Below are 14,329 nucleotides of genomic sequence, written 5' to 3'. Positions count from 1 at the left end.
ATGTGGGCAATAATGGAAATCGAACCTTAAGTCCATCCTGGGCATGCATGACCTACCGAAAACATATTGGTAGTGCCAAATCATCATAACTGTAATGTGTGTGATCATAATTATTAGCCAAAAGAAGGAGAAGTAATCATGGAAGTAAGGGATAATTATTTGGTAACCAGCCTTTGAAAATCTTGCAGAATAAGATAAATAAATAATAACAAATCATATAGTAAAGTTATGGTCCATTTGTGAGGCCAGGCTGGCTTTACATACATGCATAATCTCCCGCCAGTTCCATAGTCGGCAGCCACATTACCACACCAGACAAACAAAATCAACATTATCAAATCCGTCCCTCCAACTCTTCAAAATTGACAAACCGACACCCAGCTTTTGTCATGCATTCTAAAGTACTCCAAAATGAATTAATTCTCCCGTACTGTAAATAGCTATTTCCTTAACGATTTTTAAATTGATACGTGAAATTCTGATAAAAATACCATTTATTCAATTTAATAACACGAATGAATGAAAATTTATGGGTATATATATATACACACACACTAAATAATACATATAAGCTGATGTACTTATTTTAATAAAAGATAATATTTAAAAAGGCATTAGTGTTCCCTATACTTTTGAAGAAGAAGAAAAAAACCAATGTGGATGTCATATTATTTTTTCTCAATGTTACCCTCCAACTCAGAAAATAAACCAATGTGGTCCTTTGACTAATGTTTTTTATCGTTGACTGTTATAGTACTTGCGTGCCAGTTCACGGTGTTGACATGACATTTCATCTGTCATGTTTGAGTTACCAATTTAGCTCATCTGTCATGTTCTCTGTCACGTTAATTTGACACCCTAGACTGTGACATCGACACCTTGGACCGACATGTCAGCGCCGTAATGGTTAATGACGAAAAGCGTTGGTCAAAGGGCCATACTATGCTTATTTTCTGAGTTGGAATGTCACATTGAGAAAAAAAATAATATGAGGACCACATTAGTTTTTTTCACAAGTACAAGACCTCTAGTGCCTTTTTGCTAAAACAATTTAGGTATCTAAAACAAAAACAATGACATAATTTTAAAATATATATATTCTTACTTTAAACCTCTATATAAAAGATAATTTGTATTTGAAAACATACAAAAAACTTTTTTTTTATTCATTTAGTGTTTTAAACTTGACTTTAATGTGTAATTTGTGATTAACTTTTTTTAGTCCAATTAGATGCATTAACTTTTCTTATTGGTTCAAATTTGTACAACTTCAATTTGATGTTTGGTCCAAATTGATATTTACGTTTGACTTCTTTAAACCAATTTGAACCATAAATTCAAGTTTATGCATCAAATTGAGCTTAAAAGTAAAGTTCAGAAACCAAACTAGACAAAAATATAGTAGATATCAAATTGAACCTTGAAGTCAAATTCAAGTAACTATTTGGACTACTAAAAACTTTAGATGCCACACACACACACACATATATATATAATATTATTTTATAACAATGAAGTTGAATTTTGATTGTCGTGTCAGACTAATCCACGTTCCATTCAACTTAACGTTGTCTGCAACTGCATTTTCCCCCACGTGCTTGCGGCTGCTGCTATTATAAACACATACTGCATTTCTATTAATTCCCTCACCTACATTATCAGAGCAGAGGCATTAACCTGCTTTCCCTTTTTCTTTTATATCTACTTGGTTTATTCAGCCAGAGTTGTCAAAGTAGAAGATATCTTAGTACAGAAGAATCTGTTAAGCTCAGGAGGGATAGCGCCATAGATGATCTTCATGCCTTTTGTGCGTGTGTTTGAGTGTGTTTTGATCCTCGTTAGCGCTATCCATCCTGAGTTTCATCGGTTCTTCTTGCTATTGAAGAAAACCCCATGTAGGTAGGTACGTATTGCTGCACTTTAACCCTCTGCTCCTGTTAAACCCTTTGCTTTGCCTTTGCTACTCCTCTCTTCAAACTCTTTAGAAACAATATCCTCTTGTTTCCACAATATTTCTTCTAACAAGAGTAGTATCACCGGTTTCTACTTCAGATTTTGAATGTTTAAAGCTATAAAGGATCGTGTTAACTTTAGAAGACAATGTTCATTTTAAGGATTACACAAATCAGGACGAATCTACTTCTAAGGTAATGATTCTTATTCGACGAGATCAAGTTTTATTTCATTTATGTTACTTTATTTCCAATCATTACTAACAGTTCATTTTACGGTAATACCATTATATTTCCAATGGTGACGAGGAATGACTAATCCTTGTTACGTAACTCTCCATGCCCCATGCCGGTTAACCCTCGTTGCGGGAACTCGCCGTACCCATAACTGGAGATCGAATCCCGACTATATCATCAAACCACACCTCTCATATGAAAACCAGGGAAAGGCTTTGGTTTAATTTGTTTGTCTGACATTCAATGAGATTCAAGGTTTGCCATGTGCCTCTGCTGAACGCTTTTTACTAGGCTTAATATGCAACCAGCCAGGCACAGCCAGCTGCTCAGCGTTGCCCCTACTCCAAGATGTGCCTGTCTGCAGCAGCGTTGCCCCTACTCCAACGTAAGGAAACGGGGTTCAAAATTAATGTATTTCAAGTTTCTTGTGTTTTTAAACAATGAATAACCTCAACCTGCAAAATTAGGAGTGGGACCTTTTTCAGTGGGCTTGAATTTGACCACATCTTTGCTCAGTTGCATATGGCGCAACCCACTGAAAAGGGTCCACTGAAAAAACTCTTAAGATACGGTATGTGTCATGTGCTTCATTTTAGTTAAACAGTATCTCAAAACTCAAATTGATAGCTTTTGGGGATGATGTTTACTAATGTACCATGTGCTATGAGCTGCATGTGTCTGTTCCGCTACAAACCATGCAGTACATTGCACATGGTTAAACATTATCTCAAAACTCAAACAAATTAAACTAACGGATGATCGTTTGACAAATCAAAGTAGTTTCCATTCCAAATACTAAGAAAACATATAGATAAACGACATAATGGCATAAAGTGTCTTGCTGAATTTTGTCAACGGCAAGTCAAAAAGAAATAAAGCATACTGAAAGACAATATCGATGTTTTGAGAAATTCAGACATTGCCAGGCTCAGAAGGTTGATCCATTCCATCCAAAGTTGGAACCCTGCAAAACAATCGAAGTATCAGCACTATCATGCAGCAAGGGCCACAAAGGGGAGCTAAATATCACCATGGGCCAAAGAAATGGCATAAGTTGCACTCACAAGAAAGCTAACGAGAGCTATGCTCACAGTATGCAACAGAAAAGATCTATTTAGATTATCTAGTGCTGGTGTAAAGCATGCAAACACTGTGCATATTCTTGGGTTTGTTGCTCCTAAACAAACAGGGAAATGCAATGAGAAGAGAACAATAGACGACGATAACCCATCCTCGTGATCATTAACCAAAAATAGATAACTTGCCTTGGTGTCATAGAATTTGAGGAAGAACCGTGACGGGGGAACTTGTAGCTTGGTTTCAAGAATTGCAGAAATTGCAGCACTCAGTTTCTTGTTCACATCCGGATTTAGGCCACCAATGGATACCAGCTCACCATAGGCAGCTGGCTGCTCAGTACCACCAAATGACACGGGCACTGAACCCTTCAACACAATCATCACATACTGCGTACAAACAACAATATATCATATGCCATGGATAAACATGCATTACTATAAACAGTATACAGTTCCTTCTAGCATGCTAATAGTAGACAAAACGAGGTTAAGAAACCGGACTGGTATTCATTTGGCTTAGTGGTAGTCTTTAGTATAACTTTAAAAAATATATATATAGAATTTAAAAATGGATTTTTTTAATCTGGTTTCTTACTGATTAAACAGACTTTCGGCAAGTTCAAAACATTTCCTGCTCTTTGTATAGGACCAAACCAAACAAGCATCAAATCCTTGGTTGAACCGGCCCAGTTTTTTTTGTTTATGATAGCATAAATCACTTGAACCAAGAGCACATTTCTCTCAATGCGAAGGTCTGAGAAAGTCATTCAGAAGTCTTGTCCAAGAAGACCAGTTAAAACATTTACCACATGCCCGGAGATCTACAATGGATACGAGTAAAATAGACACAAGCCGGTAACTATTATAGTATTAGGCTATTAGCCATCTAGGACATGTAAAACTCTTCAGGCACTTAGCAGTATCCAAGCCTAAATTCGATCAGATTCTCATGTAACCCTTGCCATGAAGTTAGAGGGCGAAAAGATAGTTACAAACATTTCTGCAAGGATGCAGCAAAAGACTCGTCCAAACAAGAAACAAAACCAAGTTTAGACAACAGAGTTGATGCTCTTTCCTAGCATTCAAATTGACAAAACCAATAGGAAACAAATGTAGTTGGATTAGAAGGTAAACGACGGTCTTTCTTCTAAGATATGGTACCCTATTGGTCTCAAGACCCCATCCTAGCAGAGGCGGATCCTGCCCCACTAAATGGAAAATTTCACTTTGGTTCCTAAAAATAATAAAGATTCAAGTTTATATACTGGTAAAAATGCATATTAACTCTAAAAAATTATAATTCAATTATGGTCCCGCCCCTGCATAAATGGGTAATGATCCTTTACCAAATAGGATGCATCTTAAACACCCAACAAGGAGATTAGGGAACCGAATCAAGACGCGTAGTTTCCCATTTAAACAAACAACGAGAAAGCAGAAACTAATTATTCAACCAAATTTCGAGAAATAGATAAAATTGGAAATGAAAAAAGTAGTGATAAAGAGAGGGAAAAAGAGAAGCATACGGCCTCAGGTTTTCCGATGAGTTTGGCCACCGCAGAGGTGGCTTCGGAGAGGATGGAGGAGGTGTCGACGCCGTCCAGTTTCACGTTGGTTGAGATGTTGAGGCAAGGCATCTTCTCTTTCTCAGAATCTCTCAGGGTGTGTGTGACCACTTTTCTACTGCCATTACCGCTCTTAAATAGACCATTGTCTAGTTACCAAAATGCCCCTTCAACTACTCAATTAGGGGGCATTATTAGATTAATAACCCACAAAATTCATTTTTTTTAGAAGAGTATCCATACAAGTTTTCTTTTTTGGAAAATTATCACTCAAATTGTACACGTATGATTATTTCATGTCCAATAAAAAGTGTTTAATTACCTCGCGTTCTGTGAGGCGCAAGTCTTTTCCAACGTGGATATACTTTTCAAGAAATGCAATTTAATATTTCAATTAATGATTTCACGTTCTGCGCAACATTAGATACCTGAGATATTTAAACCTCCCGAGAATTTGAAATATCGTGTCTTTTGAAAGGGTCTCGTGATTTGCGTAATTTGAGGTCTATCGAATTTATTTTAATCATACTACTTTTAATGTATAAATAAATAAAAACTTTATCGTTATAAATAAATTGAAATTACTTATTAAAATTAGAAATCAATATAAATGTAAAATATTACAAAACAAAATTACTTTATGGTTCAAAAAACAGGAATCATAACAAGTACATAAGTTGTTCCTTGGTTGGCAAACTTGTTCGTATGAATTTTGTGGACAATTGTAGGTTTCGATTTGTTTTAGGAAGACAATGTTGTGACAACTCCACGACATTAAGCCTAAAAATGGATTCATTTCCAAACCAATAACTTCTGAATTTATTTTCTTAGAATTTGTGAGATCAAGAGTTTTCACGATTCGAAGTCCTTCATATCTTAATTCGCCCCTAAAACAAATTAGAATAAGGCCATAGACATCTATGGCGTTGATATTACCTTTATCGAGTGCTTTCTTCAAACAATGCAAATTGGACTCTAAATTTCTTTCACTAAAATAATTATACATGTTGTCTATATATAAAACTTCATGATTATTAGCAGCAAGGCATCTTTTGTGAAAAGTTTTCTCAGCTTGATTACACGGCATAACGTCAAAATTTTTCATTGAAACATTTTGAAAAATGTAATTGTGATCCACAGCTTCATGAAAAGTCTTACAACTAAACTGCATGTTAACAAAATCGACAATAGAATTAGAAGCCATATGAACAATAATTTTTTATAACACTTCTCTTGGGAATAACTCCATGATATTAATACATATTTTCTTTCCATTTTCTTTGAAATATGTCTAGGAAACCTTCCAAATGGCCCCCTATTTATAACCGTCTTCATACTCGTTTCAAAGCGAGGAATCGATAAAACTCACGTTTGGTAGGACAAGAGGTTTGTTGAAAAGATGTGACCCTTTAAATCAAATAATATCCAACGTGTTAGAAAATAACTCGCATTACACAGGACACGAGGTACGTTAAAAAATCGCGACTTCTTATTCGAATAAAATCCAACATGATATAATGACCTCATTTGTTGCAAAACGCGAGGTTATAAATTGTAAAATCCAGCTTGTATTCATTTTCTTCATATTCATGTTCTAGACATTATTCTGAGTCGTAAATTGTAAACTTTTTGTAATTTATAAGATTAGTGCGTAATATTTGAACTTATCTTTCAGTTTAGTCTAATATCAGCACATATGGGACATTATAAGTGGGGTAAATATCGCGTTCAAAATGGCACCAAAGCTTGGTTTGTGCATGAAGAACAAGCTACAATGGCTTGATAAACATGTTTGTTGAGTATTTCTAGGAAGTTAATAAAAACATTTGTGTAATGTGTGAGCTTAGAGGCATAGTATTGCAACTTATCTTTCAATTGAAATTGATATGGGAACATACGAGAAATTGTAAGCGGGTACATATCGCATTCAAAATGCTTTAAAATAAAAAGAAATTGAAAACTAACGAATATTTTTGTAAATAACTTGTAGTGGTGTAAACAACTCCAAAAATTATCTGAAAATGTTGATGTGTGTTGCATATCTTAGCACACAAGACAAATAGATGTTGCCACTAGAAAACAAATGTCTTCTATAAAAAAGGGATACCAACATGCCAGAGAAACCCAAAGGAAACTTGTCAATAAAAAATGCAAAGAAAAAAACTCAACAACGTTTCTCAAAAAGTGTTCACTTAGACCTAATTGATAGACCAAGAAGTTTCTCGAGAGGCCCAAAAGAAAATCTAAATGCCACCAGAAGAGGATGCCCTGCACAACACGGTACGAGAAACTAAGAAAAACTCAGAAGTTTTCCGAGAAGTATGCAAGAACCTTACATCATACAAATTCGTCTTGACCAAAAAAAACAATATCAGTTATATCTGATGTTGTAGAGGCACTTATGGTGCCTATCTTAGTGTAGATAAAAAAATGATACCACAAGAAAATGATGCATTTTTTAAACTAGAAGTTTTCTGAGAAGGGATAAATCATTTATGAAGAAAGAAGAAGGTTTCACGGAGATGGTTAGATTCAGTGGAATAAAAGGAATTTAAATAGGCAAGAACCTCAACGTGATGTGGTAGTGAACTCGCGCCTTGCACAACGCGAGGACCATTTCATTTCACGTTAAATTATCACGTCAAATTAACTGTCGTCGTGTCAAAAACCTCAAAAGAATATGCGTTCAGCAAAACACGAGTTGCTTACCATTTCACATCAAAAATCTTTTGAGGCTTATGTCTCTTTCACATCTACTTCAAACATATATTCTTTTGAAAAATGAAAATTCCATTCGAATCCTTATTTCAAGCAAGTAAAGACAAACAAGCAAATCATACAGAACTGAAATTAAGGCAATGACAACGGAATTGATTAGTAATTTTTTTTAATCATAAGTTTACGTGACGTTTCTCAATTAGTACATAGTTTAAAGTTATTACAATTTTGCTAATGGGTAGACCACTCTTTGCATGATCGTAGATATTTTCAAAACATGTCGAGAAGAGGAAGTCTTATTGCTTTGGTATATTATGATGGCAAAATGATACATGATGCATCACTCAACATCGTCTTTCAGTCCACATATATTGTGACGATAACGTTGTCGAAAAAATTAACGTATAAAAAAATTGATGAAAGAAGTCAAGAATTATGTTTCACATGGTCACGGGAAAAAACTTGAACCGTTGAAGTTTCGACTATTGGCATTGTTGGAACTATTAACTTACTCAATATACAACGTTGATGACAATGGTGATATGGACACGATGTTTGATTGTCATATGCAATATTCATTAGGAAGTCACATTAAGCTATATATAATTTTTCTAATGATAATGATGTCATTAGTATCCTTAAATTGGAGACGAGTATATTTTAACTTCGATCCTAATATTCATAGTCTGACATCTAATTTACGTAACGACTTCAACTTATTAATTACATAAACTAGACACAATGACTTGGGTGTAGGATAAATACACACAAATATTGTTGTTGATGGTTACACAATATGGTAATAGGAAAAATGTTCTTATTGCCTTCTCAATTGTCGAAAATGAAGACATAAACTCTTGAAAATTCTTCCTTAAGTACTTGCACAAACATGTTCTTTCACATGTTTTGTGTGATAGAGATGGTGAGATATGTTTTATTTTTGGTAGAGGCACATGGATCATATACACAATCAAGCATATGAGACCGTCTTGGCAACCTCCCATATTTATCACTGATACTGTTTACGCCATATTGTTGCAAATTATTTGCAAAGGTTCAAGAACGAATATGAACGCGTAATGGTGTTTCAAATGATACATCTTTCACTCTTTTGGGTTTAAGATATAATTATTTATAATTAACTATTGTATTTTTAATGGACAACCCATTCACATTCCGTACGTGAGGTTGAATAGTTGTTACAATAATTAAGACACATGAATGAACAAGACTATAACTACCTTGCTAAAATCCCGAGGGAGAAATGACTTTGATCACTTGATGAGGGTAGGCAATATGGTCACATGACAACAAACTTAGCTAAGGCGATCAATTCATCACTAAAGTGAATGTGACATTTGCCTATCACTTCCGTTGTCAAAGCGACATATTAACTGTTGGTAATCATGCTTGTAACCTTGGGAAAGTAAGTAATTGACTGTATTGTAGGTGGCCACACAATCCACCCATACCTTCAAATAAAATTGCAGACCTTTGTGCAACGCTCAAACACAATGAATGCAACATGGGTCTATCGCAAACAAAATAAATTCTATGTTTCAGAATATTCGAGGTAGTTGGAAGGTATACATCACAACACATACATCGTTAATCTACATGACATAACATGTGACTGTGGATTATTCCAAACATTCAAATACTTGTGTACGTACGCCATTGTTGTTTGTTTTTCTGTACGGATTGACTACATGCAATTTGTTGATCCCATATACTTACTTGAAAAATATTCGATGTTTATCAATACGAGTTTCCTCCCATTGGAAATGAAAGGGATCCATATGAAGTTGATGATGAACCTACAATATGACCAGAGTTTACACTATGATGCAAAAAAAGGTCGTCTACGATCAACAATGATTTACTATGATGAGGATTTGGTCGAACATCAAGAAAGAATCGGACAACCGAAGATATGGAATATTTTTAGGAATCCTGGACACATGAAGAATAAATATCATAACCAATCATGCCCTCGTTTTAATTAATTTGTTTTAAAATATAGCTTTTTATGTTATCCTTAAACAATATGATAACTAGTTTGATTTGATGCATAAATACTTTGGGAACTATCATATTTTATAAAATTTATTTTAATATTAATTTATAAATATAACATAAAAAGAAATGTGTACGATACTACCAAGTCAGTAATCTCTATAGACCTTGCATTCTACAAAACACGAGATCTTTTCCAAGCCATGAATATCAATGGAAAATGCATTTTGCAGAGTGCGAGACCATTGCCTATTTAAAGCATCATCTTCATGTCTGGTGGTGACATTCTAAACTGTCATTCATATTTGTTCCGTCGAAAATGGTATTCTCAAGAAACTTCTTGTTCTACCAAAACTGTCTTTCTCATAAACCTTCTTCAACACGAGTAACTTGACATTCTCGAGAAACTTATTATTTCTAAAAAGGCATCATCTTCTAGTGGCATTAGTCATGGTCGTTAATCCAAACAAAAATGGCAGTCATGGGCTTGGTTTAGAATACCGTTTTTACGCCCGATTCTTCTACCATCAAACCCACATTCTGCATAACAAATGACACACCTCCACTCATCTTTTGGTGTGATCCTCTTCTTCTCACTTGTAAAACTGATATGATAAATGGTGCACCTCCACTTGTCCTCTGTATCTTTTTGTCGTGCATAAAGTATGAAGTGTTTCCCTTAAACTTAATTTATAATATCGATATTTATATACCACCAAACACAGCGAAAAACATTGTTTCGTTTGTAATTTATGTACAATATTTATATAATTGAATTTTCTGGTATTGAATTTTATTTTATTTTTTAATTTATTATATTATATTATATGTGTAACACCCCTGACCCGTACCCGACCCAGATACAAATCCGAGGTGTTACATTTGACTTTTCAAAACATATACAATTCACAAATATGAACCAAATTAAAATTTTTAATCAAAATGAAAAGATATAAATCTCTTTAATAAGATAATCATTTCACATACATTTTTACATAAAAACTTAATAATTTACATAAATATCAAAATGTAGTAGTTTACAAAATAGATCAAAGCATTTACAAATTAAACACTTAATACATGACAATCGTTACAATATTACAAAATACCTACATTTAATTTGTTTTGATCTGATCTTTAAAGGTGTATGTTATCCACGCTAACTTCACTCTTATGCTTCCTTCAAACCTACGCGTGAGAAAAATCACACGCTAAGTCGATGACTTAGTGAGGCAATACTAATAATGCTAACTTAGTAAACAAAATCTTATTTGTTTTATTCAAAATGTTTTACAAATAATTCTCATTATTTTTCATATCAAAAGTATACTTATGAATAGTTTCACTTTGTATATCTTTGTTCCAAATGCCCAAGGTATACTACTGAGAACGCTAGGTATTTGAGTACATTGAGGTTGTGCACTGATGTTGTCACCACAGCTTGTAATTTGCACCGAAGTGCCACATAATTGTCCCGAATGACCACAAAAGTTTGCACCGAAGTGCCATATAGGTTTGCACCGAAGTACCACATATTTGTCCCGAAGGACCACATAAAACCCTCGACTCTTGGGATACAAACTATACCTCTAATCCCCATACATATACTTTGGGTTATTAATCATATAATTATGTTCAATCATTATTCGAACTGTTTCTTATTCACATAGTTCCTCTCACATAGAGTATGTTCACATTCACATGTTCAAAGTTCACATTTCCATAATCATATAGTCATAAAACATAACTTGTATAATATAACTTGAATAAGACATTGAAATATAACATAAAAGAAATTATAAAGTTTTCAATCGAAAACACTGAGGTTGGCTTATCGCAAGCCTTCCTCAATTCTATTACAAAACCGAGAAGTTGCATTCACCTTTGCCTCATTGAAGTCTAATCCAAATCCTTAACCCTTTCGATTCGATACTTAATATGTCGAGCTGACTGGAAGTTGATTACGTTCAATCACTACACAAAACAATCGAAAATCAATATCGTTCTTCGAATCATTTATATCCAATCAAAATAACTTGTGATACAAGAAACTCTAAATTTACATTTCATGCTTAGAAGTATCGATACTACCTTTACAGTATCGATACTTCTCTTCAAGGGTATCGATACCTCCTCAGGGTACCGATACCGAATTGGCATTATGTAATCACTTCTTAAAAATGTATCGATACCATCCTCCTAGTATCGATACTACCCTATCAGTATCGATACCATCCTCTACTAGTATCGATACTTCCCTCATAGTATCGATACCCACTTCAACTGGTATCGATACTTCCCTTAAGAATTACACAGATTTAACCCTTGAAGTATCGATATTGTTCTAACGGTACCGATACTCGAAGCCCATAATAGCCATTTTTACCACGAAAATTACCCAAAAATCCTCCCAAATCTCTTATATCATCCCACATCAAGCCCTTAAACTACATTTCTTTCATTCAAACCAACTTTCCTCCAATTACTACTCACTAACATACAAAATCTTACTAAAACTCTTACATTTAAAAATCATACCATATTTTCAACCAAGCTCTTAATCATTTTTAACACTCCTAACTCTTAAGTTATATCATTGACAAGTCAAATATCTCATTAAAACTTCAAAAGCTACTCTAAATCAAAATTTCATTTCTAAACCCCTTTCATAAATTCACTTCTACTCTACTCATCTTATTGTTTTAATCCAATATAAGTTTTCCTTAAGTTATATAACATTCTCACTTCCAATATCAAACCAAAAATTAAAGGAAAACCACAAATTTCAGAATCTTACCTTTGGGAGTGGAGCTCACGTAAAAGAAGATATAAGAAATGGTTTCCAAACTTCTCTTTGATTTTCTTTCAAATCCACATGTCTATCTCCTTTAACAAGGAAGATAAAAAATCGTTCTTAGAAAAGACCATAATGCCCTTCTTATAATCCAATTTTTATATCATGTCCTAACCAAACATTTCCACAATAAGTTTTTGAATTTTTAAATTATTCTAATTAAACCACTAAGTTTTGAGTTCTTACATATTGGTCACTGACCCGTTGATTGAGATGTTACAATATGTTATCGTATATGTCGATACTAGCCTCAATATACCCCGCCCAGACTTGCGTAATATTACAAAAAATTTAGCTTATAATAATACAAATTACGAAAATTTTCAAATTAACTACCCGAAAATACCTCACCTGAACATGCCTATCAAGCCATTTTAACTTATTCTTCATGTAGAAAACCAAGCTTTGGAACCATTTTGAACGCGACTTTTACCCCTCTTACATTGTCTCGTATGTGCTGATATTACCCTGAATTGAAAAAAGTTACAATACTACGCCTCTACTCTTATAAATTACGAAAAAATTTAGATGAACTACCCGAAAAAACCCCTCGACTATGCCTATCAAACCATTTTAGCATTTTCTTTGTGCACAAAACAGGCTTATGAATCATTTTCAATGTGATTTTTAACCTGCATACAATATCTCTTATGTGTCGATATTGACCTCAACTGAAAGATAAATTTCAACAATATGCCTCTAATCTTATAAATTACAAAAAAAATTATAATAACTACCCGAAAATAGTAATTGAGTGTGCCTATAAACGCTTGTGATTTAGGGTGGAAACCTACATACCTCATTTTTTGTATAACGCGAGGTATGTAAAATACCATACGCTATAATTTGCCAAAACGTTTCAATACCTCGGAAACCTTGCGTTTCGCAAAATGCTATGTCATTAATTGAAATATTAAATTGCATTCCCCGAAAAAGTGTATCCACTTTGGAGGAGACTCGCGTTTCATAGAACGTGAGATAGTTACACGCTTTTTGGATAGTCTTACGTGGTAGTTTGAGGGTATTTTAAAAAAAAAACTTGTATGAGAGGTATTGGTCTAGTAATTTTTTTGGGTTATTAAACTAATAATGCCAAATTAGGCCTATGGGACCTTGTTCTTGAAGGCTCGATCATAAATAACAGGCATCTCAAGGGAAGGCCGTTTTTATTTTACCTGGGCTTTTTTATTTACCCGGGTTTCGTTTTGTGTATTTCTCTTGGTCAAATTGTACTATTAGTGCCTATACTATGCATAACTTATGAATTAGTCCTTTTACTCTAATTTGATATTTTTAGTCCCTGCTTTTTCAATTTTCAAATTTTACTCCTAAATCAAACAATAGACATTAAATATGTTAAGCTAAATTTTATTATTAATTCTTGTACGGTGCATCAATTATAGATTTAGTTGTTTGCTCTTCAATTTGAACAATTTTAGTCATTATAATTTAATCATGTTGTTAGTTTAATCATTTTGTATTAAGTCTAAAATTCTAGGGTTGAAAATTACATGGATTAAATTTGATCAAATTAAATATATAAATTAAATTTAAAATTTTTATTAGAGATGATAATTTAATAAGAAATCACGAATTTCGACTCAATCTAACTTGATAGGGTCAGTTTTTTTAAATCGAGTTCAAGTTGGGTTGGGTCAAGTCAAGTTTGGGTGGAGGAAGAAAAACCTCTGACTTGACCTAATTAGGGGATAATAGTGTAATTTTTTCATATAAATTTATAGATAATTGCTATAATACATCATCTCTCTATTTTTTTAATTAGATCATTTTTTATATCAGGTAAGATCAAATTTATATTTTAAAAATTTGGGCTCGATCGGATTTAGATAGAAGAAACATATTCTTCAAGCCGGATGAAAAGTATATTTTTCGGATAAGATCGAATTT

The 14,329-nt window shown here is 33.7% G+C and overlaps 1 protein-coding gene across 2 annotated transcripts; it reads right to left on the bottom strand.

The window, feature by feature from the left end:
- Window positions 1-2,956: 2,956 nt before the first annotated feature.
- LOC120116036 (macrophage migration inhibitory factor homolog) lies at window positions 2,957-4,937 on the bottom strand. Of its 2 annotated transcripts, XR_005515523.1 has the most exons (4): window positions 4,795-4,937; window positions 3,455-3,655; window positions 3,254-3,366; window positions 2,957-3,153 (listed from the first exon to the last, which is right to left on the bottom strand). XR_005515523.1 is itself a non-coding variant. In XM_039136612.1 (3 exons), exons 1-3 carry the CDS (start codon window positions 4,903-4,905, stop codon window positions 3,118-3,120), a joined length of 348 nt encoding a protein of 115 aa, XP_038992543.1. In that variant the 5' UTR covers window positions 4,906-4,937; the 3' UTR covers window positions 3,011-3,117. The 2 variants fall into 2 exon arrangements, 1 of the variants encoding a protein (XP_038992543.1); XM_039136612.1 differs by lacking the exon at window positions 3,254-3,366 and having other exon boundaries at window positions 3,011-3,153.
- Between the last annotated feature and the right edge of the window lie 9,392 nt (window positions 4,938-14,329).

Source organism: Hibiscus syriacus, unplaced genomic scaffold, assembly GCF_006381635.1.
Source record: "Hibiscus syriacus cultivar Baekdansim isolate YM2019G1 unplaced genomic scaffold, ASM638163v2 tig00110280_pilon, whole genome shotgun sequence".
Lineage (NCBI taxonomy): Eukaryota > Viridiplantae > Streptophyta > Magnoliopsida > Malvales > Malvaceae > Hibiscus > Hibiscus syriacus.
This window is presented reverse-complemented; position numbering and strand designations above follow the sequence as displayed.